The 27,271-nt window shown below is 45.7% G+C and overlaps 2 protein-coding genes across 8 annotated transcripts in view; both read right to left on the reverse strand.

Moving 5' to 3' along the window:
• Positions 1-1,159: 1,159 nt before the first annotated feature.
• fam126a (family with sequence similarity 126 member A) lies at positions 1,160-21,552 on the reverse strand. Of its 6 annotated transcripts, XR_004775878.1 has the most exons (12): positions 21,401-21,552; positions 10,996-11,077; positions 10,278-10,379; positions 9,162-9,341; positions 8,028-8,108; positions 7,811-7,926; positions 7,493-7,588; positions 6,726-6,842; positions 6,432-6,519; positions 5,958-6,117; positions 4,692-5,004; positions 2,991-3,078 (listed from the first exon to the last, which is right to left on the reverse strand). XR_004775878.1 is itself a non-coding variant. In XM_035525219.1 (11 exons), exons 2-11 carry the CDS (start codon positions 11,044-11,046, stop codon positions 2,495-2,497), a joined length of 1,575 nt encoding a protein of 524 aa, XP_035381112.1. In that variant the 5' UTR covers positions 11,047-11,077; positions 21,401-21,552; the 3' UTR covers positions 1,160-2,494. The 6 variants fall into 6 exon arrangements, 5 of the variants coding, with proteins under 5 accessions (XP_035381112.1, XP_035381115.1, XP_035381113.1 ...); XM_035525219.1 differs by lacking the exon at positions 4,692-5,004 and having other exon boundaries at positions 1,160-3,078; XM_035525222.1 differs by lacking the exons at positions 4,692-5,004; positions 21,401-21,552 and adding an exon at positions 20,867-21,022 and having other exon boundaries at positions 1,160-3,078.
• A 1,781-nt stretch (positions 21,553-23,333) lies between these two features.
• The window catches only part of si:ch73-345f18.3, an 8,898-nt gene continuing 4,960 nt past the window's right edge, over positions 23,334-27,271 (reverse strand). For both annotated transcript variants that reach the window (XM_027001412.2, XM_027001413.2), the window contains exons 2-4: positions 26,314-26,371; positions 25,933-26,142; positions 23,334-24,274 (exon numbers count right to left, since the gene is read on the reverse strand). In XM_027001412.2, the coding sequence (XP_026857213.2) occupies positions 23,904-24,274; positions 25,933-26,142; positions 26,314-26,371 (639 nt within the window). In that variant the 3' untranslated portion in view covers positions 23,334-23,903. The remainder of the gene's footprint in view (positions 24,275-25,932; positions 26,143-26,313; positions 26,372-27,271) is intronic.

Consider the following 27,271-nt stretch of genomic DNA (forward strand, 5'->3'; position numbering starts at 1 on the left):
AGCGCCACCTGTTGAGTACGAATGAGAAGGCAGGTCATTTAATTTCAAACTTAACTTTCTGTTGCTGGCACTTGTGCCATTCAGCAAAATCAGCACTGGAAATAATCTGTTTCGTATGGTGTATTTATTGTGTTTTAAGAGTCAGTAAACATTCAGCGAACTAGCTACAGCACTTAAAGCCTCAAAATTAGATGTTTGCTAACAGTGAGCAGTGTAAAGGTATTTTTACACTGCCGAAGACAATTAATTTAAAAAAAGAAACCTTTTATTGTTGAGAACACTTGATGTGATTATAAGTAGCCATATCCTCTATATAAAAACTCCCAAACTCCCCAAACACAAGCAATTCATGTTGATGGTGTGTTATTGGCCACTAGATGGCGACATTTGTTCTGGTAAGGTTTACCGTTGGCTAAAAATAATCGTGTATTGGTATCAGAGCGTATCTTATTTTTTTGGCCCACCCAGTGCGTTTCCGCAGTTGACTCTTTTTGTATCTGCCCCTCTCAATGTGCGCACACCAGCGTGACGGATAACAAACTGCGTTATTCACGTTTGCTGGAGCTGAAACTTTAAGAGGAAAGTAACAGCCCTCATGCAGCCTGAACAGAGCGCATCACTGCTTAAATACTTTCGTTTCTCATGGAATTTTGCACCATATCACAGAGTTATGAGGCTCTCTGATGTCAGCCACAACTGATGTCAGCAGTGTCCAGTACCGCTAAAAGTAAAGTGAAATTCTCTCAGCTCAGCTGTGTGTTTATGTAGGCACAAGTACAGCATGGTACTACCTCACATGCTCAAGGTCTTACTTGAGCAGACCTTGTTTAAATACACAATTTATATAACTTGTTTAGATGTTCATTTTATTTACTCCTGTGCAATGCTGCATGATGCAATCTGAGCTGAGTGTGTATTACTGCATTGAGTGTGTAGGTCTTCTGAAGTCTGGAAAAAGACAAGCAGGGAGAAGCCTGGGGCCCATGACGCTGAGGCCAACAGTAGCAGCACACAGGTATTTGTTCCTTGCATAGATTTGTTGGTGCTCACTCCAATATGGTCAGTTTTATTTTTCAAAATGGTGATCGTATTGAGGAAATAAAAATACAATAATTACTGTTTAAATTTATGACTTAAAAAAAAAAACCCAACTGCTCTGACAAGATATTTATATATTTATTCCAAAACATTTTCAAGAGGAAAGGAAAAAAAAAAAAAAAGACATTTATGTTCCTGAAATAGACAAATGTTCTTTACAATACCACAGTGTTGTCAACTGATAATTAAAAGAAGAAGAAATGAGGAACAGGAGTCCATAACTCTTCCAAACAGGAGAGATCATTTGGAACCACAAGAGAGGAGCACGTTGCTTTTAACGAGAGGTGGACACTGTTTGGCTGTCACACCAACCTTTCTAACATCACACTGGTTATATGTCCAAATAAACAAAACAAAAAAGTTTATTAATACTGCATTCTGCTGTCATGGTGCAACACCACCGTCTTTACAGAGTACAAAAACATCTCGCAAGCATAAGTTAATTTGTTTGTCAATACAAAAATTGGACACTGCCGTCAAAACCAGGATATTGCTTCAGAAACACAATAAGAACAAGTTGATGTAAACAAAGTTTCATATTTTGATCTCTAATTTTACCAGATTTTAAATCAAAGCTTTAGTGTTCAGGGACACAAACTGTACATGTTGCCCAGGACTGGGGAGTTAATACTGCTGGCTTTCCTTAAAGCTCAATACAGAAAATGAAAATATTTTTGCTTCTTCTACTTCAGCACGTCTGCCACACAGTCTCACAGTCTCTCTCTTACACACACACACACACACACACACACACACACACACACACACACACACACACACACACACACACACACACACACACACACAACCCCCCCCACCCCTCAAAATGGACCACCTGTTATCACACATTTGGAAAGCTATCATCAAGTACAGTCCCACAAGGCCATGAATACACACTCAACACACATCAATGTAGCATCAAAAAATAGCTTTAACAGCTCAGTCAGGCTTTATGTACAGTCCTCAGTACAGAGCTGACCACATTAAAAGTTCATGGACAAACGTACAAATAGAGAAAAGTGATTTTTTTTGTTTAAACAGTTAATTCAAAAAATACAATTTATTTTACAGAACATTTTAGTGATTACACACCATTGACAAAGTCCACAAAAATAAAAACCAGGCTTTCTGTAAGGTGCAAGAGTTTGGGTTCAGCACCACTGGGGGAAGGTGTGAGCTCTTCAATGCCTATAATCTCATCCACAGCCATAGAGAGTGCTTTCAAACAGAAACGGACTGCGAGTGCTTGATGTCGTGACACTGGTCACATTATGGTGGGGGGGGGGTTAAGTATATGCGTAATCATGGAGTCTGTTCACTGCTCGTGGAACGATTCTGGCAGGGCTTGGCGGTGGGGAGGGATCGGACAGCAGGCTGGGGTGGGGGGGGGGAGGGGTCATGCGTCCGGGGCGAGCAGACTGATGCTGGGTGAACACTGATGATGTTGCCCGCTGGCGCTCAGGTGCTCCGCGTAGGCCAGACCCTCATCCTGCAGGCTGCAGGCCGAGGCCCGGTTCTCCCGGGGGGCGTGGCCGGGCGCGGCCTGGACGCCGCCTCCCGCTGCCGCGGCCACCAGAGCGTTGCTGACCTGCTCAAAGGAGCGGGAGAAGACGGCGCCGGCGGTGCGCGACAGGCTCAGCGCACCGCTCTTGGGCAGCGATTGGCTGGAGGTGAGCGTCAGGCGCTTGAGCGACAGCAGCTCCAGGTTCTCGCTCATGGCGCGACCGCCGGGCTGCTTGCGCGAGAGCGGCTCGCCCGCCGTGCCCCCGCTGCCCTCCTTGTCTTTGCTGGAGCGGCTGCCCGCCAGGCGCCACAGGCCCTTCCCCGATGGCTTCCCGCCGCCGCTCGCCGTGACGTCGCCGGCGACGCTGACCACGATGGCAGGCGGGCTGCTGCCAGGAGCACCAACCTGCGTGCAGATGCCCTCATCCACCTCCGAGATCTCCATCAGCTCTTCCGGGGAACCCAGATCCACGGCATCTGAACAGGAAGGGACAGAACAGAGTCAGGCTTGGCTCTCTTACTTCACTTTCAGCTTAGCCACGAACGGCGTCCGTAGTGGCTACCCCCAGAACAGATTACTGAACAACCTGGAGGGCACGTTCAAAGAAACCAGCTCTAAAAGTGTTCAATATTCAGGCTGCACAGTCAGTTTACTAGAACGATACCCCCCCTAATTTGTAACAACGCAAAAACAGTTCAGCACCACCTTACCAGAGCAGAAGAGGAGGAAAACACATCAGTCATCAGGCCATCAGATCTCTCAAGACAGAGGATGGCTAGGCTGTTGAGCAAGAGCAGTTTACTCTATACTATATTGTCCCCGAGGGCAAATTTGGTTTGCAGCTTGGACAACTGAGCAAACCTTTTGCTTTTATGTTCAAGCCCTCGGCTGTAGCTTTATCTAGAGCTGCTGAACTGGGCCTGTTATTAAAGGCAGACTACAGGATGATCGCTTCCCAGAGCAAGCCAGAGGGTAAATGTTGGTGCGAGAAGCACAACAGCAGGTTAGTATCTCTTTTTAAGACTCCCCCCAACCCCCTTTTGGCTGTAGGAAGGTGAGCTGTAGGCGCTGAGACGTTTCATAATTGACAAACTCAATAGTTAGAAGGCCCTGTGAGTGATTAAAAAAAGGGTGGGTTCAATGCAGAAGTGAGGGCGAGAGAGGAAGGTGGGTTTTAGAAACAAGTCCAAAGATGAGTAATGGGAACAAATGGCAAGGCTAGGAAAAGATTTCAGGAGAACGTCACAACCAGCATTCAAATCCCTCACACAGCTAAGCACAAAGTCCTGATAGCCAAGCATGCGTTAATGTAGCACAAATAATCCAAAGGAAACCTCACGGTGATATCTAAGCCAAAATCATTAGGTGAAAAGCAGACATTCTTTCCATTAATATTTCACCGTTTCTTAACAAGGAAATCTCTCTTAACAGTTAAAAGCAGAGCAGCATTCAAAATATGCTTTGGGAAGCACTCATTAAAAAGCATTTATATTTTTCTCCAAGTACTTTCTGGCCTGCAGCCAAGGTGATGTGTAGAATTGGGCAAAGTTTTGCTCTGCCCACACCCACGTATGCACTTAGTGGCCTGCATCCAGGCTTTTCTGCTTGCGTCTATATACCGATGATATAAATGCAAGCTCTGCCCATGTTACTAACATTAAGCTTGCCAAGGTACATTAGACTGAACTGATGCAAATAACAGAAAATTCAAAAATATTCCAAACTATGATGTGCTGGACATAAAGGAAACCTTTGTTCTCAGATAATAATTAATATTTATGTTTAAGTAACTCACTGCACTGGAATTTGATAAATTAACCTATGATTCCTTGGCTGGTCTCATGTGAACATAAATGCTATCCAAAATTCCCATAAGACCAGCCAAAGAATTAAACAGAATGCCATTTACACTACAGTGCGTCTTCACCTTTGTGAAGAAATTCTTCTATGCACTACAGCCTTTAGCGCGCCACCCCAACATGTTGCCTAGCCTCGTGTGACCCCCCAGCTAAATACCCCCCCCCAAAGCAAAAAAGGACAGAATAATAAAAAGGACAGAAAACAAGGAGGCATATTCCCACCATAGTACCTCTGAACTCAAGGGAGGGGGGCGTTTCAAGTCACAGTGTGTGTGGAGGAGGAGAGGCTCTAGAACTGGACCCTCCCCACGGAGGGTGTCCCGTCCTCCAGGAGCCTCCGCACAGACTTCTGTCTCCTGAGCTCCTGAGCTCTGGGGTCAGCCCCCACCTCAGTGGCACCCCCCAGTGCCTCGCCCTCCGTCCTGCTGCTGCGCAGTGCCTCCCCGTTGGCCATGCGCTCGCCGCTCGCCCCCGTAACGCTAATGGTGGGGATGGGCCCGTCCGGAGCAGAGTCCGGAGACTCGACACTGTTCTCCTGAGACTCTGAGGGGGAATGACAGTGACATGCATGTACATGAGGCAAACACACACGGACGGATGATGACCGCACAGAAAATAAAAACTGGACTTCAGCTACGATGTCAGCAAATGAAATGAGTAAAGTTAGGTGCCGAAAGTATTTAAAAAAAAAAAAAAAAAAAAAAAAAAAAAAGTGTGTGTGTGGGGGGGGGGGGGGGGTGAAAATGGAAGACAAGTGGTTGAGAATGGCTCTCAGAAAAGCGAACAGCATGACACTGTGGATCAGGTTCCAGAGAATGTTCTGAAATGGAAGGTAGCGATTTGGGTCGCGATGTTTTACACATTCCCAGCACTATGCAATTATTATGTGCTTGCACAAAAGCACAGTGATTCACCACTCAAAATCTTTAATCCTTGCCAGCGGAAAGTTTAATCTCAACGTAAGGAAAAAGGGTTGCTTGTGGTGCTTAATTGGTGCGTTGTGCGGGACACACTAATTACAGTGGGCCAGCTGGGACGACCCAGCGCGTAGCTGTAATTACTGGGCTGTTTTGTTGGGGACGTGGGGAGGGAAGGTTCTAATGGCTGTCACGGTGAATATGCCAGCTGCCTGTATGGTGTCCTGCCTCCGCACAGCAACAGCTGCGACCGTGCACAGCCGGAGAGCTCATCTAGCTAGCGCAGCGGGACAGTGATGCGACTATGGCAGGACAGGATGAGCCCTTCATATAGGAACGTCAGTACAGATGGGAGAGGTATTCAGATATGATGTGTGACCGAGAGACAGTCTGACCGAGGGTCCTGCCATTCTGAACGAATCCAAATTTTGCACACTCACTACTGCAGCCCCGATCAGTGGGTTCTGTGGTGCAAGTCAGACAGAAAAGCCGTGTATGCTGGTGAAAACCAGCAGGGAAGTGCGCTAAAAGGGCGTGGCAACAGGCCCCGCCTTCAGGCCCGGAGCCGTTGCTCCTCACCGTGCCGCTTCCAGCGGTGGCCGCGGATGGAAAGGCTAGTGACGGCATTCCGGGAAATCCGGGAAGAAGTGGGCGTGATCTCGACCTGGATGGAACGTGTGCCTTCCTTGTTGGCCTTGAGGGCGGCGCCGTGGAGCGTGGATTTGATGGCATTTCCAACCTGGAAACATTTCCACATATCACCGATGCACACAGAACATCTGTTAAATGCAATAAACAACCTTTAGAAAACATGTAGCTGTCATATGGTACAACGTGCCAAACGAAACAAATACTAACCCTAAAAAGCCATAAAACCTGTTGATATCACTTTATAACATAAAATAACAGACAGACAAGCAAGCCATCCTCTGGTCATTCTAGCAAGTAAACCTTTGCTTAAAAAGTTCTGTGAATCAGAGAAATGAACGAACGTATTGCAAAATGTAACGAACTAGTAGGGAATGGGGTAGAAGCAGAGGGGTGTGGACCCACCAGCAGGGCTTCTGGGTAGAGCTCCAGCTGGGCTCGGTACAGCACGTCATCCAGAGCTCTGGCGCCCAGTTCAGACTCACCGTTACAACTGCGGCATGAGCATGATGAAAGGAGGACACAAGAGAGAGAAAGAGAGCAAAGAAGAAGAAGAAGAAGGAGAAGGAAAGACCGACAAAAAGACAAGGAAACAAACAGATCTGATCAGTCTGGGTTCGGTCATGTAATCTACATCTCAAAAGCAAAAGAGGGCCCTTGTGCAGAAGAGGACATGAAAGTCCAGTGGAGGTCACTCACAGAGCAAAGTGGATGCCTGTGATCAGCTGCACCAAGAACTCCGAGGTCACCATCATTCTGCTGTTGATGCCTTTATACCGTCGCACCTGCTGTCTCGGGTAGCCACAGATACACACTCTGGGCGGAGCAAGGCAACAAGCATCATTACAGTCAAGTACATCACCACGGCGACATTCAGTGACGTGGAGATGAGGGGGAAAATGGACCCTACTTAATAAATACCGGACCGTTTGTGCCACAAGACCGTTCCCATTTCTGGGATTCCAATTATCGAACTGAAACCGGATTTCCCGTTTCCCCATCACGCCATTATTGCAGAACAGGCCAAGGCAGAACTTCTTTCCAAATAATCTTTTGTGCAGAGCCCCTACATCCCACCACCATTCTCCCTGTTGCAGGCACATGGGACCGGGCAGGAAGTCTAGAGCCATTAAGAGGCTCCGACAGGGCGGGAGGAAAGGGGCGGGGCTTCAGCTGGGCAGGCGGATCTGTGGGCCAGCGCACAAAGGCCGCAGGATGGAGGAACTCAAACATGCAGAACTCATGCACGCATGTTGCATGACCACATTTGGCTCACTGGCTTGTTTCTGGAAACCTTCACACAGGAGAAAGTCTGGGACGCCACAACCTCTCACCACTGTGTTTGCTGTTTTGTTTTTGTTTGTTTTTTTAGCAGTGTTCAACCTTCTTTGCATTGATGTTTAGTTAGGAACGTTAATGGTGGGAACGCATTCTTTTCTTTGTGAGTGTGTGCGCCTGTGGCTAACCTGGAGCTCAGTTGACAGAGAGACTGAAGGGAAGAGTTGGTCATGTAGCTCAGAGAAGCATTATAGCAGAGCAGCAGGAATGTTAAGACTTCAAATCTGAAACAGGGGAGGACAGACTTAACGGTCCCGCACCAAGCCATTAGATAGCATCCGCATTTAAAGCTTAAAAATAATACGTTCACGATTACAAACCACACACAAATGTGCACGCACGGGCAGCCGAGCCTGCACCAACTGTCCTCATGTGGTGTTTTAATAATAGATGGAGCAAATGAAAGCATTCAATGAAAATGATGAATGTTTGATGAGCAGCCACACCTGTTCTGTGCCGTAAACGTCTCTCTCTGGAGGTGGGGTCCACTGTAAACAACACGACTTAGCCCGTGATTGGCTAGAGCTCCTTCCGTTAAGGCCATGGAGCCAATGGTGGAGGGCTAGAGGGAGTGAACGCAGTGGTGGAAGTTACCTGGACAGCTCTGGCCTGACAGAACTGGAAAAACTCAGACACAATGAATGGCTGGATTCTTGAACATACCTCGTGGTAAACTGATGGTTTGGATAAGGATGGGATGGCGAAGGACAATATTTTGCTTTGACCATCTTTATCAACTATTTCCTGAATCAAACCGAGAGGAAAGAGACAGAGGGACAACATCTCAAAATTTTATTTTGAAAGACTAGACTGATGTGCAATTCATGGATATTTAATTTGACTCTTATTAAGAATGCTTCGTTTAAAATTTTAAGGTCAAAAAAAGATTGGAGGTGAAATCAGTGAAATTAAGTGCTAATCTGTATAAAATCTTAAACCAGGTCTTCCTGTGTTATGGCTCTTTCACCAAAGGTAGCAGCAGAGCTCGACACAGACAGTGAACATTTTAGCGGGCGTCTCGTCACACGACATCTACTGCAGTGGCCCGGACTGCCTGTCTGGCATGGCTCCCCCACATCCTCCTCTTACTCTCGGGAGAAGCCAAGCCCTTCCACACACACACACACACACACACACACACACACACACACACACACACCAGTTCTGGACTCTGCCAAGTCATACGAGCGGTGCATTGGGGTGAAGTGGTCATGTTGCGGTATTTCTCGAGCATTTAACAGGGCGCTAACGAGGATGTCTTACAGGCTAATAGACTGGAGGGGTTTTTTTACAACACAAACTGATACTTTGCATTTGAATGGGAATCCAGGAAACGAAAACAGAAGTTCCCTTTCAGCCATTACATGAAACATTACGAGAAGACGAGTACAGCCCTGCAGTTAACATTTCTACAAAAAAAAATGTGCGTGTGCGCGCGCGTGTGCGCTTGCAGGAAGCCTGACAACACGTACAGCATTTAGCCTTCATTGACACGAGGCCCACTAGGTCTGCCATCCCCAGGGCACGTGGCCGATCGCAGATAATGTCAAGATGATTAAACGCCCCCCTGAGACACTGCAGGATGTCTGACTGGCAGATGACCTACTCCATTATTCAGAGTTCTGGGAAAAGGGATTATAAGAGACTCCAGACCGAGACATCCCTTCCTGGACTCCTTCCTCCAGTGATCACCTGGCCCACAAATACCTCCTCCAAACAATGTATTCACACTCTGCTTCTGCACATGGACAGACTGTGCACAGTGGCACCAAAGATAGGCGCCACGCCACCACTGACCAGGTTGTAGATGCCCAGCAGCAGGGCCTCCACGCAGCCACTGCAGTGGGGGTCGCGCCCAGCACTGACGGACAGGTAACTCCACACCAGCTCGGGCAGGAACTGCAGGGTGAACCACTGGAGACAAGACTCCCCGCTGCGGTAGAACTCAAAGAGCTGGTGACAGACCGGCTCCAGGAGCTGGGAATCGAAGGGCGGGGGTGGGGGGAGGAGAGAATGTAAAATAAAAACACTAACAAGAATTTACATGCAGCTTCTCATTATATAATGTGTATAAGCGCAATCAGTCCCAGCAGGATGTTAATGGCAGACCCGCTTCTTTCACACCCACAGACTGGCAATGTGGCTAAGCTCGGTCCACACTCCAGTCACAGTTCACAACCTTCTGCAGCTCCCGTGTTGCCTGGGGCGTCGTGACGCTCCTCCCCCACCCAGAGCGACTCCTCCCACCGTAGTGGAACGCCCGACAGGGACGGACAGCTGCTGGCTGGAGGAGACGAGCGCTCTCTAGCCAGCAGCTCCGGAAGAGGTCGGCTTCGTGTACGTCCTCGTGCCCCCTGCTCGGAGGGTCTCTTCTAACAGGGACTATTGGAATGGACTTGGTTAATGGTTAATCTGGGGAGACATGTGACTACTAACTGGTCAGCCTGCGAGCTAATGGAGAAGGAGGGGGGAAAAAAAAAAAAAAAAAGTGCAATTAGCATAATCACACTGACTCCAGATCAGTTTTATTATGCAGCACGAAGGGCAGGGCGTCATGTCGCAGCCCGCCTCGTGTGGCTGTGCAGATGGAGTGTTGGCGCCTGTTAGTGAGGCAGCGTGTCTGGGTCGCTCAGTGGCTACAGAGCTGGGAGTGGACCAGCGGACGGAGCACAGATCAACACCGCAGTCCTGCAGCTGCGAACCGTGCCAGTGTGGAGGGAGAACGGACCGCAGGCCACATGAAAACCCACATTCATCCACACACACACACACACACACACACAAAGCTAGGAGACATAGATTAAGAGGCACCTTATACAGCACTAACACACATGGGTCTGGAGTAGGCTGAGACTGAGACAACACAAGACCAAAAAAAATTAAAAAGAGAAAGTGAGAAGAGCAAAGCCTCACGTCACTGTAGTTCTCGCGGATGACCCTGTAGATTGCAGGGACTAGTGAGGCCTTTACTTTCAGAGATGCAGCATAACTGGAGACGGCCGTCTCGGGGAGCGCCTGCAACACACAGTGTGTGCGTCATACATACACACTCGCGCACACAGAGCATGGTATCTGTACAGCTCCCAACAGCATGGCCCCGCAGGAAGGAGAAAAGGCCACAACACCAGGAGTGAGCCAGACCAGTACAGACCAGTACGTGGCTGACGTGGTTTCTATGAGTCTGAGGTGGGGGTCTTTAGAAGGAAGCGAGTTCAACAGTAAATCCACGCCATCCCCCTCCCAACTGCCCTCCTCTGTGCCCTGCAGACATCCTCCTGTGGTACAGCCACGTTTCCGCCGCAGCCTGTGTGGCAGCAGAGCGGGCCCTTCCGGCATACACTTCAGCGGTTAAGAACACTCAAAGCCGTGTGTGTGTTGTGTATATGGGTGAGCATACATGAGTGAGCGTGAGGGAGAAGACAGAAAGAATATGTAGGCGAATGAAAAAGGAGAGAGCGCCTTCAATGCAGCTACCAGAGCCGACTGATTGATATGCTCCAGACGGGTCTCTGCATCCATCTGTCCCCACTCAACAGTCAGAGCATGAGGAGGGAGAGAGACACACACACACACACACACACACGACGGCGAGAAGAAGCATAGAAACGAAAACCAACAGCTAACTACTGACCTTAAACTCGGACAGCCATTCCTCCAGCACACCTTGGTCCATGCCCAGCATTGCTCCTCATCTGGTACCGAGAAACATCAATCTGCAAAACAGGAGGAGGTCACACGTGCCTTTACTCCCCACCGCCGAGCAGAGGGGATCCGCGACAAACAACAACAGGAGAGCCCAGGCGGAACCGTCTCTCTGCCGCCCCTGACCCAGTCTGGAGGAGTACCGCACTGTTGCACGCGGTTGCGATCAGCATGCTGGCACACGCGCTCTCGTGACCGGCATGCAGTAGGTGCAAAATCAGACGAGCACTACTGCCGTTGAAAGAGACTCAGCGTCAGCCTGCGCTTCCCCTCAAGGGAAGGTTAAATTAAATCAGACGATAATGACAGTAGTTTACCTGCCATATACAAACGAGGGAGTGCCAGAACATGGGCAGGCACACCCACACCCACACCCACATGGATACATCAGCTCTCCCCTAGTAAACCACAGCTGTTGTGAGTAAACGTTAGGATGAGTGACGAAATTTGTCCAGGCATGCACGTAGACAGCCTCACCTCCGCAGATGCTTGGCAAATCCGTCAGAACCCCACACGATGTTGACCTAACAACACCACACCCCCCCACACACCTGCCCATCCCAGCTTCAGAACAACTGTGCCACTCTCGCTGCAGGACCCCGTCACACACCTGCACCTTTCAACACAACACCAAGCAACCCCTGCCACGTCGTAATTCGCGGCGTGCTCCACGTGTGGCCCCTAGCTCACACATTGGCCCTCTCCGAGTCTCCGTCCAATTACAACATCGCTCCTTCGGTCTGGTGGCGCTGCTTGAACGTCTCGACCCTTTTGGTGGTCCCTACCCCCGTCCAAGGACTTCCCGCTTCTCTTCCCCGGAAGCCCGTCGGTCTTGGCTCTTGCCTCTCCTCGTCTCCTCGCTTTGCCCCGCCCAGGGACCCAGCAGAGAGCCAGCGCACAGATGCTCTTCTCCCCCTGGGTCACTAGCCTTATATAAGAGCGTGTTCAACTAGAAAGAGTAATTACAGTGTGTGCGAGAGAGAGAGAGGTCTAAATCTGTATACAAGTCTACTCTCTTAGGGCTTATTGATGATTCTAGCTGGGTGGGAATACTACCCTAGTCCACACACACTCTCAGAGCACTGATCACTGGCCTAAAATCAGGAACCGGGGTGATTTCTCAAACCATCAATAGTAAGCGCCCTGCAGTTTTTGCCCCAGCTAGAAGCCAAACAAGATTTAAATGTCTTTGAAATTGCACTCTGCCAGAGTGCTGCTTCAGGTTGTATGGGTAAACGTAGCTTAGCTCAGCATGGAATTAAGACCCCTGCGAAAACGTGGTGCGAGGGAAATGAGCGTGCATGTGTCATATATACTCAAACCAAGACAACAGAATTACTGTTGACGGTGTGGATTAAGTGCACCCAGAGTGTGAGATTTTCTGTTTTCCTAATGCAGGAAGAATGAGAGATAATGACTAAAAAGATTAAAAAGTTTTCTGTAACAGTGCCATCTTAACTCCAGCTCTAGGGCAGCAAAGCCACTGTTTTTATTGAAAAAGCCTCAGCACCCAGAATCCTCCATGAAGCATCTCAGCTGTGGTCCAAGCAGGCAGGCTACCTCTCTGGGCCAGAAACTGATCCAGGGCCCTCAAACCACCTTCCCTCTGAAACACTGCTGTCCTACCAAACACAAAATCCACCCCTTATCCGCAGATGCTTGCAAAGCACAGAAGTGATTGGGCGTAGACATAATTTGTTTTTGCAACCAAGACTAAAATAATCCTGGATCATCCTAAATACATCAAAGGTCCATTAAAGCCCCACAGAGCGGGTAGATTGTGTGTGGGGTGCTGAATTCTATTTCAAGATGATGTCCAACATTAATCTCCCATGGTCTGTCTAACCAGCAGTGGGATTAATTTAAAAGGGGAGGGTGCCCTGCACATGAGGGACGCAGGAGCAGGAGGAACAGGTGCATCACGCACAGACAGAAGAAGGCCCTGCAGTCAGCCCGGCTGTGTGAAAATCACTCCCACGTCCGCACACATCTTCACAAAGACCCACTGGAGAAAGCCTGCACTGAACATGCACATAGACAAATTCACCAGCCCAGTCCTCCATCCCCACAGGGAGCGGGCATTCACCAAACAACAAACATCACTGCTCTATAATCAGAGTGGCATCTAGGCCAGTGTGGGGCTCTGTTTTAGCGATAGTGCTTGCCAAACATTTGTAACAGTAGCAGACGCCATTATGCCGTGACCTTGTGAAACGGCTGAAAACGCCCTCCTTTTGTTAAAACTCTCCAAAGCCCTCTCGGTTAGGAGAGCCTTGTCAGGATTACTCCACACATCCACAGGGTCACGGTCCTTTGGTTTCGAGCCCGACTCATGAAAGACGGAGCTCAATTAAGCTTCTCGTTCCCAATGCACTATTGTTGCAGCGATTTCTGCAGCACCTGGTGCTCTGGATGTGAGCCCAATTCTCCAACCTCGCTTTACATAGCCACGCTGGCCCCATAACAGCCTACCACGTCGCACCACTCAAGAGAAGAAAGGGACAGACCATCAGGAACATCATGCCGCAATAAAAGAAGAGTGTGTTCTGGCCACTTTGTGGAAGGAATCCAGTGATTCACGCAGTGGGTGAAAACAATCCTTGAAAAGGCTTCAGAAGAGACCGGTGAGTGGCTGGCACATGTACCCTGGTGGGGCTGCGAGGTGGAACATGCCTCTCTAACGATGGCCACGCCAAGATAGCAGAACGACAGGCCTAATTACAGTGGCTTAATAGGAGTGGGAGGCAGTTCTCCATGGAAATCGGACCCATTACAACAGTCTCGGGGTGATGGTGGCCGTGCTTCCAGACACCTCGACCCACAGGCGAAATCACGAGAGACTTCCCTTGCATGTCCAAATCCATAACCGTGTGCATTTTTCCCCCAAAGGTGCTCCGACAGCCAAGACGCAGGAACAGTGGAGGAAAGCACTGCCTTGTTTCTAGGCGACAACATCGTGGGTAATGGAATCAGCCTTCTTGTAAGCGGGAGGCAAGAGCGTATTAAACACAAGGCCTCTATCCAATCCAAAAAACACTGACGTGTTGATGCAGGCCATTCCTGCCTGCTTCCATCATGAATCTTGTGCACAGACAATCAATCAATCTGGATGTCCTCAATTCATCAGTGCAGTTCTAAATTGACAAGTCAATGCACTGCAGAGATGTTTAGCTCAGGGTGACTGCTTAGTCCTAATGACCAAGCAAGCCACATTAACTGAGCCCTTGCAAAAAAAAAAAAAAAAAAACAACCAAAAAAACACACACACACCAAAACATACTACTGTTCTGCATTCTACAAAATAAAAACAAATATGAAGCATCACTGCAAGTTTCATTTTAAAATGTGCACATGAATGAAGTCTAAATACTACTAAATATTTACCAAAAATATGTACAAAATGAAAAAGTAAAATAACAATACACAAAAAGGGAAAGTGGCCGATATTGTTTTTCATTGCAATTATGTCTATTCACTGGGAATTAAAGAGGCCAACAAAACATACTTTTAAGACACAAGTCTTACTGCAATACAATAGAACTGTTGTGATGTAGCCCATTGAAACAGAATAAGACTTTTCCCTACATGAGGAAATCAAGAGTTAAAAGGAGCGATCTCTCTCCCCCCCCAGTCCAACGTGTAGGACCTGCTGTGCGTCTCTGCCTGCTCTGAGGTTGCTGGGCTGGGTAATGAGGCTGGTTAGGACGGTAATGAACACAGCTGACAAGCAGAGGCCTTATTAAACCCCACCGTCTGACCTTCTCAATACCTGCTGCTGCAGAGCGGCCACCCGAGGAACGCCAAGGCAGGCGGCATCTGGACATGTGCCTCAAATTCCACAAGGAAGCCTGGTTAGCAAATGGTTTTGGTTTGGAATGGATTACAGCTGGATTTGACTCCCATCAGTGTTGACAACTTATCCTTGACAACTGCCAAGATGGTCAGTCACTCAAATAAGCTCTGTAGCAAGTGGTGTTAGAAAGCTACGTGCGTGTTCAGCACTCCCAGTAATCTAAAGAAACTGCTCAACAAAGTAATAGGACGGACGGATGGATTTGTCCTTCTGAAGCATTTCTGTAATCATTTGTTCAGTCAATAAAAGTAATTCAGCATCTTTATTTCCAGTGAGGTGTACAGGACCCATACATAGCCTGCATTTACCCGCAGGTCACCTGCTTGAGTTATAACAACCATGTTGGGTTACTGTTGCCTGCTGTGTACAAGGCAGCAGTTTACTACACGCTCCTGAATCTCTACGAGACCATGCCTTGTTTTGTTTTGTTTTTTGACAGAGCCCAATGTGCCTGTGATTCACTTATGAGGCGTGCCAGTGACTCTCAGCAAAGACAACTGATTCCAGGTGGTGGTGACGCTGTGGTTCCAGCCTATGTATTTATTAACTGGAATTACAGGCTAGTGGCAAAACCAGCCACAGAACATTGGTAATTTGATAGCAAGCACGGCATCCAAAATGTAGGGTTTGTGCGCAACACTACCCTGCACTGCATCCACTGCAGCGCCATCTAGTGACTAAACTGTTCATATTGGAGCGAGACCTCAAGACTGCTTACTCTGGATACGCAAGAGCAAAAATTGAAGCGATAACAGGCAGAAATGAAACTGACGCCTAAAAGAACAGGCTTCTTCTCAATCTCTGAGAATCCTAAAAAGCTAAGCTAACCATTCTTTACAAAGCAGAACAGGCTCGTATCAAACACGTGCACCGTATTCGGCAAGAACAGATTCTGAAAGGAGAATTCAAATGAGCGCCATTTTTGGTCTTCTATTAAGCCATCATAAGAAACTTCCTCGATACAATAAGGACAAGATCTCAATTTGTACAAATGATCCCCACACACAAGAGAATACACAACAGACTGCACAGCGGGCCAGACCACTGCAATGCAGAGGATGTTTAGCCATTGAAACTAGAGCCAATTCTTACTGATGTAATAACACTAATGAGAAGCAAACACAAATGCAGAATTCTGAGCGCAGGAACACAAGAATGCAAACAGCACCATGGGCCACGTTCACATTACCAAACTGAAGTGACTCAAGTTTGATCGTATGCCTCAACATGAGACAGATCAAATATGACACAGGGCTGTATGGACACTCAAATCCAACATTTTCAGATGAGAGGAGTCAGTATAGTATGTGGTCCTAGACCGGATATGTAATCCGAATCATGGCCACGCGACTGGAACGAGGACCGTCAGATCTTAACTCACGCCGCATTTTGCCTGTATGCATGCGCTTAGCACTGTTGTCGGCCACTGGCAGCACGGCCAAACAACAACGGAGAACAGCAATAGTGGGAGGATGGAGAAGTGAGTAACTTCCCACATGCTTTAATTTAGTCACTCAGCAAAGGCTAGCTGTCTGACTTTTTCGCCTTCTCGACATCTCGTACAGCTGACGAACTCTGCTGTCCTCCAGAGGGAAAAGGCAACGTACGCCAGAGCTACTAGTGTATCCACTTTGCTTGTTTTAATACCTTGAGTGATTTGTTGTTGACACAGGTGACTCATGTAAAAATGCATCAGTGTGCATATGCGTGCCATTTCGGAGGTCAGATGCATTCACACGTTACAGACAGATGCAAGTTAGCAGTGATTATGAATGTGAGCATACCAGATCTGAGCTAAGCAATGATGTTTGCTACACGAACACAGCCGAGTTTACCTTTCCGCTTGACCTTCTGCGAACAGCAGTCAACATGCACGCATAGTCATAGCGAACACATTCACCCTTGATCCCCTCTATGACAGTTGAGATCCACTGAGAGACTGTTCAGAGTGAGAGGTGTTCTGCTTAAAGCAAGCTTAGGTTGCACAAGCATGAACCCGTCGGTGTGATGACTGCATGTGTTTCACAATGAGAGACACAGCAATAGAGACATTGAGCGAAAGGGGGAGAGAGAGCGAGAGAGAGTGTGCCACTCTTGTCCAGCAGGTTGGTTCCTGTCACCACAACCTCAAACACCTCACATCACTTCATCGCAACGACTCTAAAGTCACCTGTCACTTCTGCAGTTTCTCCATAAGCTAATCTCCCTGACAAATCCAAAGCACTACCCGCCTCCAGCCAAACACCCCCCCCTTTAAGTGACAAAGTGATGCAGTAATCAGCTTACTTTAGTCACAGGGGAAACTCTCAGAGCTCGTCCACCGAAACGGTCAAGAGCCACTGGTTCGCGTGACACCAGAGCTAACTATGCACCCTGATCTTAAAAGACACATTCAATGTCATGCTCCAGTGCAAAAAAGCTCCTAAACAAACAAAAAGTCTTACTCCCAGACCCTGTGAATTTACTGTCCCAAGTCTTGGTTCAAAACATGACTCATTCCAGCAGGCAGACGCCAGGCAGAAACGTTCACGCTCGCCCACTCCTAAGTTGAGCTACTTGACAGCATCTTGCCGGCAGCCTTGAGAAAGTTCCTACGGTTGAAGCTTTAGAGCGGGGAAGGTTTTAAAATATACTCACAGAGACGGCGAAACACTCGTGGCCACGGCCCTCCCTCAGTGTGAAGGAACCCTCTCTACATTTCCTGCTGCGTGCGCACGCACGCACACACACACACACACACACACACTTTCCACGCCCCACCCGCCTGACCTCGAGCCAGCGGGGTTGTCAGGCAGCCCAGGCAACTAGTCAGAGCGCAGCTGTCGGTTTTTGGAATAGGAGTTAGAGCAGGACAGCACGCGCAAGAGAATCTCGCCCGGCTGCTTTTTCCTGTCCCATCAGACCGCACATCAATGACACAATCGGCAAACATACATACACGCACCCATCTAAAATGTATCTGTCTCACACTGTGTGCATCAGCCTCTCCCTCATATCTCCATTTCCCTCAACAGAGAACCATCAGCAGGCAATTAAGAAGTTCACCGCAGGGACGTTTAAGCCGAGATGCTTTTTTTTTTGTGTTGCTGTGACCCAAAATGTCCCACATGATGCGGAATCAAACTAGACTTGGCCTGAGCTTCTTCCCTCAGCTCACAATGACCTCAGCACGTCAACAGGCTGAGTGGGAAACAACAATGGCAAGAATTCCTCAGTGTGGATTAGTGAGTTCTTACGTGAGTGAGGTAAGGGCACCTAAACGAGGGTAGAAATGCTCGTGTTGTACCATGTACATGTTTGTGTGCCTCTGCTCGACAGCCTGGGTCTGAATCACCAGGCTGCCTGCAGGGAAAATACAGCAACAGCATTTATAGCAAGAGACAAATGAATTATATGAACAAAAAGACATGAGCAATGCAAGGAAAGAGCCATCCCATCAACCCTGAGAGTGGTTATGACAGAGTGCTTTCAGCATGCACACATGCATACACGTTCCATACCTTTCTATGGCCCACTCAAAATGTATTCACTGCATGTTCTCTCCTGTGTGGACCCTTATCCAGTTCCCACACAAATCCCTCCCACCTGTCTGTCAGTACAGCTACAAACCCAGGCTGCAAAAATCAAAGCACGACAGAGTCTGAAGGCTGAAATCCACACCAGCTAGCAACGATCCCAGCCTAACAGGCGCTGGGAGGGGAGCAGCACGCCTCGCATTAGACTGGCACAGTAATCCACATGATCCGCGCCACCAGATCACGTGTAAAATCTGAGAAAGGCACTGTGAACATGGATAAGAACCCGAGTGCTCGCTGAATGAGGGCGCCGTCTAACAGCGCACAGGCCTGTTTCCAACGGGATGGAATGAAAGAGTCTCCTTCTCCCTAGTGCAATACAGCACACCAGCCAAACGGACATGAGGTAAATCTGGGAGACATCAGAATTTTCATAAATCATACACAAGTTATGCAACAATTAACCTAGTAAGCAATCACTTCTAAATGATCTGTTACATTCCATTATGTAAAGATCAATATAATTGAAATTTTAAAAAAATTAAAAAAAAAAGAGATTTATCCAACATTAATGGCATTTGAAACCATTACACAGTATAGCTCTTCAGTATAAGCCAAGCAATAGAATGTGCTTCCTCGTGAAGCTCACCAGTGTTTACCTTTCTCCTTCGAGCACGCCAGCCTGCATACCAGTAGGAAAAGGTGAGAGCCAACCTTCAGCCAGCTATACTGGGATATGTCTTCCTTCTGATGCGGTGGCAAACACTCTTAGAGGAGAAAACTGATGCAATCAGACACTCCCCTTGGCGTGCTTGGTACAGATCAGTACCTTATCAAGTAGTCGGGTAAACTGCCTGGAGATCCTAGTGTTTGTTTTTTTAAAAGACAGCATGAACTACTGTCGCAAGGGGTGGGGCACACCTGCCACAAGTTCATGTCTGACTCTACAGCAAGAATGACTATTGTGTTAAGTCCTGTTTAATGCACAGACAAACCAACTTCAGATACTCTCCTTTGAGACAGTCTGATTGCACACATCATTTACAGAATTATGCAACACAGGAACCAACCATCTGTGGGTAACACCACAGCCACTATGGAGTTTCTAGCTGAAGCATTCTCTGCAAGACCATTTGAATAATGACATGATTCTCCCTAGTGATGAAAATGATAAAGTTGAGACCAGGATTTACTTCTGAAAGACAAGAGGCATTACTACTCCTAGTTTAGTGCGATAGTGTGTGTAATGTCATTGCGCTTCATATCAGCTCTGTTCTGACTTATCATATGAAGCCAGACATAGCACACGTGTATCCTTTCCATGACGCTAATGAACAGCAACCACTCCTTAAGGAAAAAAAAAATCCCCGTGGTGAGACTCTCTTCAAAAAGAGGAAAACCAAGATCCCCACACCTATTAAAAGGTGTGAGGGGCTCCCAGAATCCTGTAGGAGTGCGACCACTTTCCTTTCCAGGCATATACTATTTCAAGTGATAGCAGGCATATAAGCACCAGGTTTAAAAATAAAAATGTAAACATTCCACAATAAAAGTAAATAATATTTGTCTGCTCTGAGTTATAAGATGTTTGCACTATAGCGCTGCTAACTGAATTATAAAGTTATGTAATCTACCTAACTGCAACAGATATTTTTGCATTTAATTTGGAGCCGTGACACCTTTTGCTTCAGGCCAGCACCACAGTATTGGACACTGGGCGATGCCATTCAAAGAGTCATGGTGAAACATTGTGGATCTTTGGACACTTCCAAGTAGATATCAGACAGAAAACATTACAACAGGGGTCAACTCCGATACAGAACCCAAGCAAAATATGAAATGCTACACCCATTCAACCAGCAGCTCAAAGAGTTGGGAAAATTGGCTTTGGTTGGATGGATCACAATAAAACACATGTACATTTCAGCAAATATTTGAGAGGGGACCTAATTAAATTAAATGTCACAAGACGTGTATGGGTGCATTCAAGACTCCAATAACTTCATGTCAACACTTCCTTATCTAACGATGGTAGACGACAACTGCAGTTCTTGTAGTTTCTCAGAGAACGCCTTGTCAAAGGAAAAGAAACATTTAATGTCATGTTCTAGCTTTAAAAGGCGATTCAAAATTACGGGCGCTTTAAACCACATTATAATTTTTGAGCCAGTGATGCCAAGAAAAACTCCGACATTGTACGCGCGAACAGACCAACTCATTCTCCCTGCCGACTTACATTTAAGGCGATGAAAGAAGCGATACTTACCCAGTATAAAGACGTCCCAGTCACAAGCAAGCTTTTAAAATACTCTTAAAACGACTGAAGTGACATGACCGCTGCTGCAACGGCGTTTACGGGCGCCAGCTCCAGACACGGCTATAACCTACAGACCCAGAAACCGTCCTCTCATCCAGACTGAAATACCACTCACTTTTTTGTCATTTTTCCTTAGGAGACAGCACTTGTGTGAAGACAGCTTCAACTTACGAATATTCTTGGCTGGTTAAATATATCAAATTACGTCGTACGCTAACTACTTGGGGGGGGGGGGGCATTAAACATTATTTATCTAGCGGCTATCTTAAGAGCCAGTCAAGAGCCACTGGGAGAGATGGCTGGTTTTATTTAGGTGCGGCGCTGGAATGCCATCGTGTCTAGTGTTAGTTAACTGGGAGAGATGGCTGGTTTTATTTAGTTGCGGCGCTGGAGTGCCATCGTGTCTAGTCTTAACTGGGAGAGATGGCTGGTTTTATTTAGTTGCGGCGCTGGAATGCCATCGTGTCTAGTTAGTTAACTGGGAGAGATGGCTGGTTTTATTTAGTTGCGGCGCTGGAATGCCATCGTGTCTAGTGTTAGTTAACTGGGAGAGATGGCTGGTTTTCTTTAGGCAGTCAGCACAGATCCATGTGGTTAGTGAGCTAGCTAGCTATAAGATTAGGTCATTTGCAGAGTAAGAAATACTTACTATCATGCTATCTTCCAATTTCTGCAGGTATTTTCTCTTTGGTTCCTCTTTCACGAGCGATAGATAACAAATACTTCATATATGCACTAAATTATTTAACATCCAGCCCTTCATCTTCATTACTTTCACAATTCAAACTACCTTGGGGAGTATTATTTGAGACGGACAACACAAAAGACCAATGATCGTGCAGTATATAAAGCGCTCGCAGCTCCTCCACAAATAGCAGCCAATCAATTGCCTTTAGGGTGGAGATGTATAGTTTCCGTGAGTAGGGTAGGTTGTCTCCATTTCCCCGATTCAGGAATTGGATGTCTTGCGTGCTGTAACTTAATGGTTTGTAATTTAGACTTTAAAACACGTTTTGCTTTTGTTGTAGCTGTTAGACAAGTGTAAACAAATACATTTTCTCATATCATTTACATTATGATGCCACATTAACAGTAAAAAACTACACAAACAACCAAGGCCTGATCAGTTTTATGGGTGTATTTTTGTGTCTTGTAACGTACAACTGAGGTTAAAACCGTCAGTCTGCCTGTTCATGGGTCACAGACATTTTGTGACTGACATTTTATAAAACATGCATAGCTACATAATCTATTTTTGTGCATCTTTTGTTAGTTATTCCTCATAATTTCTTTAACAATCATTTCTACCCCACATTTTCAGAAATGTAAAAATAACTAAAACTATATATAATTTACTTTTTTTTTTTTTAACTTTTGCAATATTACTTGCCTCTGCTCATTTGTGCAGAAATCCTAATTCATGCTTTCATTACCTTTCTCCTTAGAGTAATTCTTTAGCTGGTCTTCCAGCAAAAACTTTCGATAAGCTGCTTACACGTGACCTCCTAGAGTCAGCACATGTCGCGCCTGTACCCCATCAGTTACTTTGCCTTCCTATATCTCCTGGCATTTAAACTCCTTATCACTGCATGTTGAGCACTAAATGGACTCGATCCTCTCAACCTTTCTGAACTTTATCTGTCGTCCCTGCCTCCTCTTCTTCATTCTTGTTATTACTCAACATTTATTCTGCCTATGCAAAGGATTAGTTCTTTTTTTTTCAATTTCACACGTGTAAAAGCTTAACAGGTCAACCTTGTTTTAACATTTTGAAACATTTTTACAGCAAACATTTGCTTAGCCTTTGAGATAGCCTAAGGACAAAATTTTGGAAATGGAAATGATAAATGAGTATACACTGTAAACAGTTGTGGCTGCTTCGATATCTCATAATTCACAAACACCATCAACCCTGTTGACAGTGTCAACCCTATCCTACACAATACATTTAAGAAAATAATTGCATACAAGAAATTAAAGAGGAATATTAAGAAAACAGTAATCACGTTTCTAAAATCTGGTTCCATTTTCTCTGGAGATTATTTTTTTCATTAAATGATTGCCTTATATAAAAACCACACACAACCAGGCCTGTTGTAAAATAGCATCAATATAGTTTTTGCAATTATTTACTTGGGGACCAACGAAGTGCTAACAGTGTTTTCTTATCCTTCTTATTCATTGTAAGGCATCTCTATTCAGATATATGTCCATGAGAGGGTTCACACAAATACGAGAAATCATACAAAAGCTTTGTTTTGTTTGAGAACATACTCAGGTAGCCTGATGCATTTTAAATAGTTTAATGTCTCTTATTAGATACGGGTAGTGACAGGAATAACTGAAACGTCTTCATTTGACACAGGTTCAATGTTCTCCAATGCCAAAATGCCCTTCATATAATGCCAACAAATACCTCTAAACACATATTTAATGTGTCTGGAATTAGATGTGATTCTTCTGTAACATGTAATTTCCTTGAAACACAGTTTGTTGAACTGTTTTTAGTGATCACTGCATTTCACAATAAAATCATGTGTGATTAAAATGTTTCTTTTCACAACACACACAAAGCCATTACATTTAGTGACATATGAACATTTATCAGAGAGATGGAGGCTGTGAAACAGAGCACAGCAGATCATCCTAAATTAACATAGCTCATGCTCCTACATCTACAACCCCCGCCAATTCAGATGAGTTTCCTAGATATCATTTTATTTCTCCATTGTCTAAGGCATCACCAGGCGTATCCAGAAATATCAAATAAAAAAATAATCAGTAGTGTTAAATTAACTCCTATTTTAACAGATGTGTGTTTTCACTAATAGACTCAAGTACAAGCACAAGTAGTTCCCAGTCTTTTGAGACTTGAGATAATCATTGCTTTTAAAAGACAGAATAAAACCTGCTTTTCTGTTCCCCATGTGCATATTACTCCTTACAACACAGCACAGATTCAAATAACTGTCTGCATACATACGCATTCAGATTTTTAATTTAAGTTTTAAAAGTTGCACAGCACAGCCAGTCTCTACAGTACACCGCTGTTAAACTCCTATATTAAAGAGAAGCAGTCTTGCATGGCGTGATCCCTCACCCCACCTCAAGAACGTCCCTTACTGTCTCCAGTACTGCGCAGTCACGAGAGTTTACAGAGTGACGCCAGACAGCTGGGCTGCCTCGGTTAAAAGTTTCCGAGCCTCTTCCCTGTAGCGAGTGCTAAACTCTTTAGCCCTGCGAGCCTCCCGCAAGTTGGCCTGGAGGTTGCCTTCCAGCCGTTGCTGCTCCTGGTGTGTTGGGGCTGCCTCCCTCACCCGTGTGGTCAGGCACTCTTCGTCCTTCAGGTAAAACTCGATCATCCGCTGGAGCTTGGTGCAAGATGACTCGACGGCCGTGGTGGCCCGGGATAGCTCCGTGATGCCATCCTGTGTCAGCTTCAGCTTGTCGGGCATGTTTTCCACCGGCATCACATCCAAGGAGAAGTAACAGCCCTTTATTTGTATCTTGATGTGGTGCATGTCTGAAGTATCACAAAGAGACCACCCAAGTTGAACTAAGTTGCAGCCAGTTTATGAGCAGAAAAAAAACATAAAATGTAAGATGGACCAAACAAATATGAATATGAATTAATATGAATATAATATGAATAATTTGGCCTATATAAAGAGCAATAGTAGTAAAACATCGTAATACAATTTATATATAATAGGACCTCTTATTAATACAAATACAATGTATTTATAGGACCTCTTTACAGAAGAGGAAAATAACTCCAATACTAACAGAAAAATTATTAGTAAGACCTTAGCCAATTGGATAGAAACAGTAATACCATATCTAATAAATCCCAATCAAACAGGCTTTATCAAAAGGTAGAAACTCATCCAGTAACATGCAGAGACTTATTAACATAACACATTAGACATACCACCAAAAATTACATGCAGCAGTCATTAATCTAGATGCAAAAAAAGCCTTTGAGAAATTTCCGGTTTACTTTGTATCTAACACAATAGGCAAACTCAGATTTGGAGAATCATCTAGAAATTGGATTCAGACACCTCACCCACAGCCACAGTTAACACTTATGGACTCACTTATTATAATTTCACATTATACAGAGGCATTAGACAAGGGTGCCCATCAAATAGCCATCTTCATTCAACCATCAGCTGCAGCAATACCTCTGAATATAAATATGAATGAAATACAGACACCAAACGCACAGCACAAAATACGTTTACACGCTGGTCACATACGTTTTACAAAATCCATCCACTTCAATAACAGAACGAGCCAAGACTCTCAGATTACTTCATCAATTCATCAAAATCCACTGTCCATCCAATAGGTATGAACACACAGGACAAAATACACCAAACATGATCTATTCCCCTAAGCCTTAATTGTCACTTACCCAGGCATCAACATTCCCCCCAGCTGTCAACTCAAACTATTTGAATCCACTCCCTAAAACAAGTGATGATCTCCAACATTAGGCCTCCTGTCTCTCACTGGTTGAATGGCTACAATTAACAATGATAGCACTGTCAAAAATAATGTATTTTTTAGTATTTGTAGTATTTTTTTGGGGGGGGGAGGGAGGGGGGTTTACAGCATATTAATGTCTATGTACACATAAACATTATATTCTGATGTACTATAGTTCTGCCATTGTTGAGATCACTTTGCTTAGATTTGTTGTTTTGTCTCTTGTTCATTTCAGCCCCGCTGTGTTATATGTCCCCTGTCTACACAGGACAGCCTCAATGATGTTAACTATGTACTACAACCAACAAAATCTAAACCATCCTCCAAAACCAGCATGGTGAGCCAAAAATAGATAAAGTCCTTCACCTGAGTCTGCTCAAACTTTATGGCATTTTTGAATAAGGCTGTAGGCCAGCCAGTGACGCCCCCATAAACTGGAAGTCTACCTTCATAATTACCTTCACGCACTTAACCGTGCCCTTGTTTACGTGGGTTTCAAAGGCTCCGAGAAAAGAGCTGAACCAAGGCATCCCCTGCCAGAGAAATACATTCAAGTGGGATGTCACAGGTGATTTAAAAAAACAAACAAAAAAACAATACTCTCATCCTGGCCTGGAGCCTCCAGTCCGCAACCCGCTGCCGCCATCCTAGAGGCAGAAGCTCGTCTCTGAACGCGCTCTGACTCACCGTGCTCCTCCATGATCTTCTTCAGGCACTCGGACAGGCTGCTGTCCGGGGGACAGCGGTAGCGGTACCTCAGGGTACTTAGATTTTCCTTCATGCACTCGTAGTGTTCGTGCTGCTCGTTGAAGGTCTCGGTAATGTCGCTGAAGTGCTGGTCAAGATCAGGCACGCCCACATGGCGACAGACGATCTTGCCGACCGGCTGATTGACAGCTGAGCAAGAACAGAGTTGCAAGTTCATGATTTCAAACCGTTTCGCGCAAGGAGTATCAGCATGTTTGTCGCGTAATTACACAACAATTACACCCCGCAGAGTACATATGACGTAAATTAACGTAAAAGTAAATTAAATGATAACGATTTTTTTTCTAAAATTAAACTGACCTCTAGAAAATGGAACTTGTCTTGCAGAACTTGTCTTCCCAGCAACTAAAGGCGTTCTCTGAAAAAACATGACAAGTTTAGACAACTAGTAAGAGGTAAGAGTTAAGGTTCTACATAACAGAAATGGAATGACTGCATTTCCTGCATAGGTTCAAAATTATTTTTCAGACTTGTATTCCTCCAAAAATATATATACAAAATACATTTTATTACCCATGCCTGAAGCATCATGACCAAAATCTTTTTCTCTCCCTTTGTACTGACAGGAAACAATCAGCTGTCTCAAAACTACGAGCCTGCACCAGAGTCCACAAATTTTTTTTTGTTTATCGACTGATACCAACTGATGTCCACTATATTTGTGCATCCCTGTTTGTGCCCCTGTCTAATTATGGACTGGACTACATATATGGGGGATCCAAAAGACATAAAGGAAGGTTACAATTACACCATACTGCTAGATTATGGCCTGGGTGGTTAGTACGCTGAAGAGACACGGACGAGCAAACCCTGAAAACGCTCTGCCAGGCTGCTGTCAGTACGTTCTGTGCAAGGGTGAAAGGACATAGTGGGAACAGACATCAGCTCTTCTCTTCCAAGAACTGAATTCATTACACAAGCACAACAAGGCATGACTCCCCTGCTAGTTGCAAATATTACTGAAATTAAAACACTATAAACACACTTCTTAAACAATATTAAGTAACACTAACTGCAAGTTGTGCTACTGTCAAATCACTCGACCAACACACTTAACAAAACAAAACCTGCTGTTTTGTCAACCTTTTGGCATTAATTAGTAAAGGCAAGTAAGTGTACAGACATGTGCAGACTGGGTGCAACATGTATTCAGCATTATTCATATTCTGAATCTAACGACATAGTTCATAAAACCCAGACCCATTCACTGCAAAAATGTATGGGCAACAAGACACATCTTACCTGGATTAATAATCTC

This window comes from Electrophorus electricus, chromosome 4 (assembly GCF_013358815.1).
Source record: "Electrophorus electricus isolate fEleEle1 chromosome 4, fEleEle1.pri, whole genome shotgun sequence".
Taxonomy (NCBI): Eukaryota; Metazoa; Chordata; class Actinopteri; order Gymnotiformes; family Gymnotidae; genus Electrophorus; species Electrophorus electricus.

Bases quoted from the DNA above. Each gene is read 5' to 3' on its own strand.
- fam126a (XM_035525219.1), bottom strand. From the start codon at position 11,046: ATGCTGGGCATGGACCAAGGTGTGCTGGAGGAATGGCTGTCCGAGTTT. The intron at 10,380-10,995 runs GTCAGTAGTTAG...TGTGTGTTGCAG, and splicing joins AATGGCTGTCCGAGTTTAAG to GCGCTCCCCGAGACGGCCGT. The intron at 9,342-10,277 runs GTGAGGCTTTGC...TTCGATTCCCAG, and splicing joins TCCGCGAGAACTACAGTGAC to CTCCTGGAGCCGGTCTGTCA.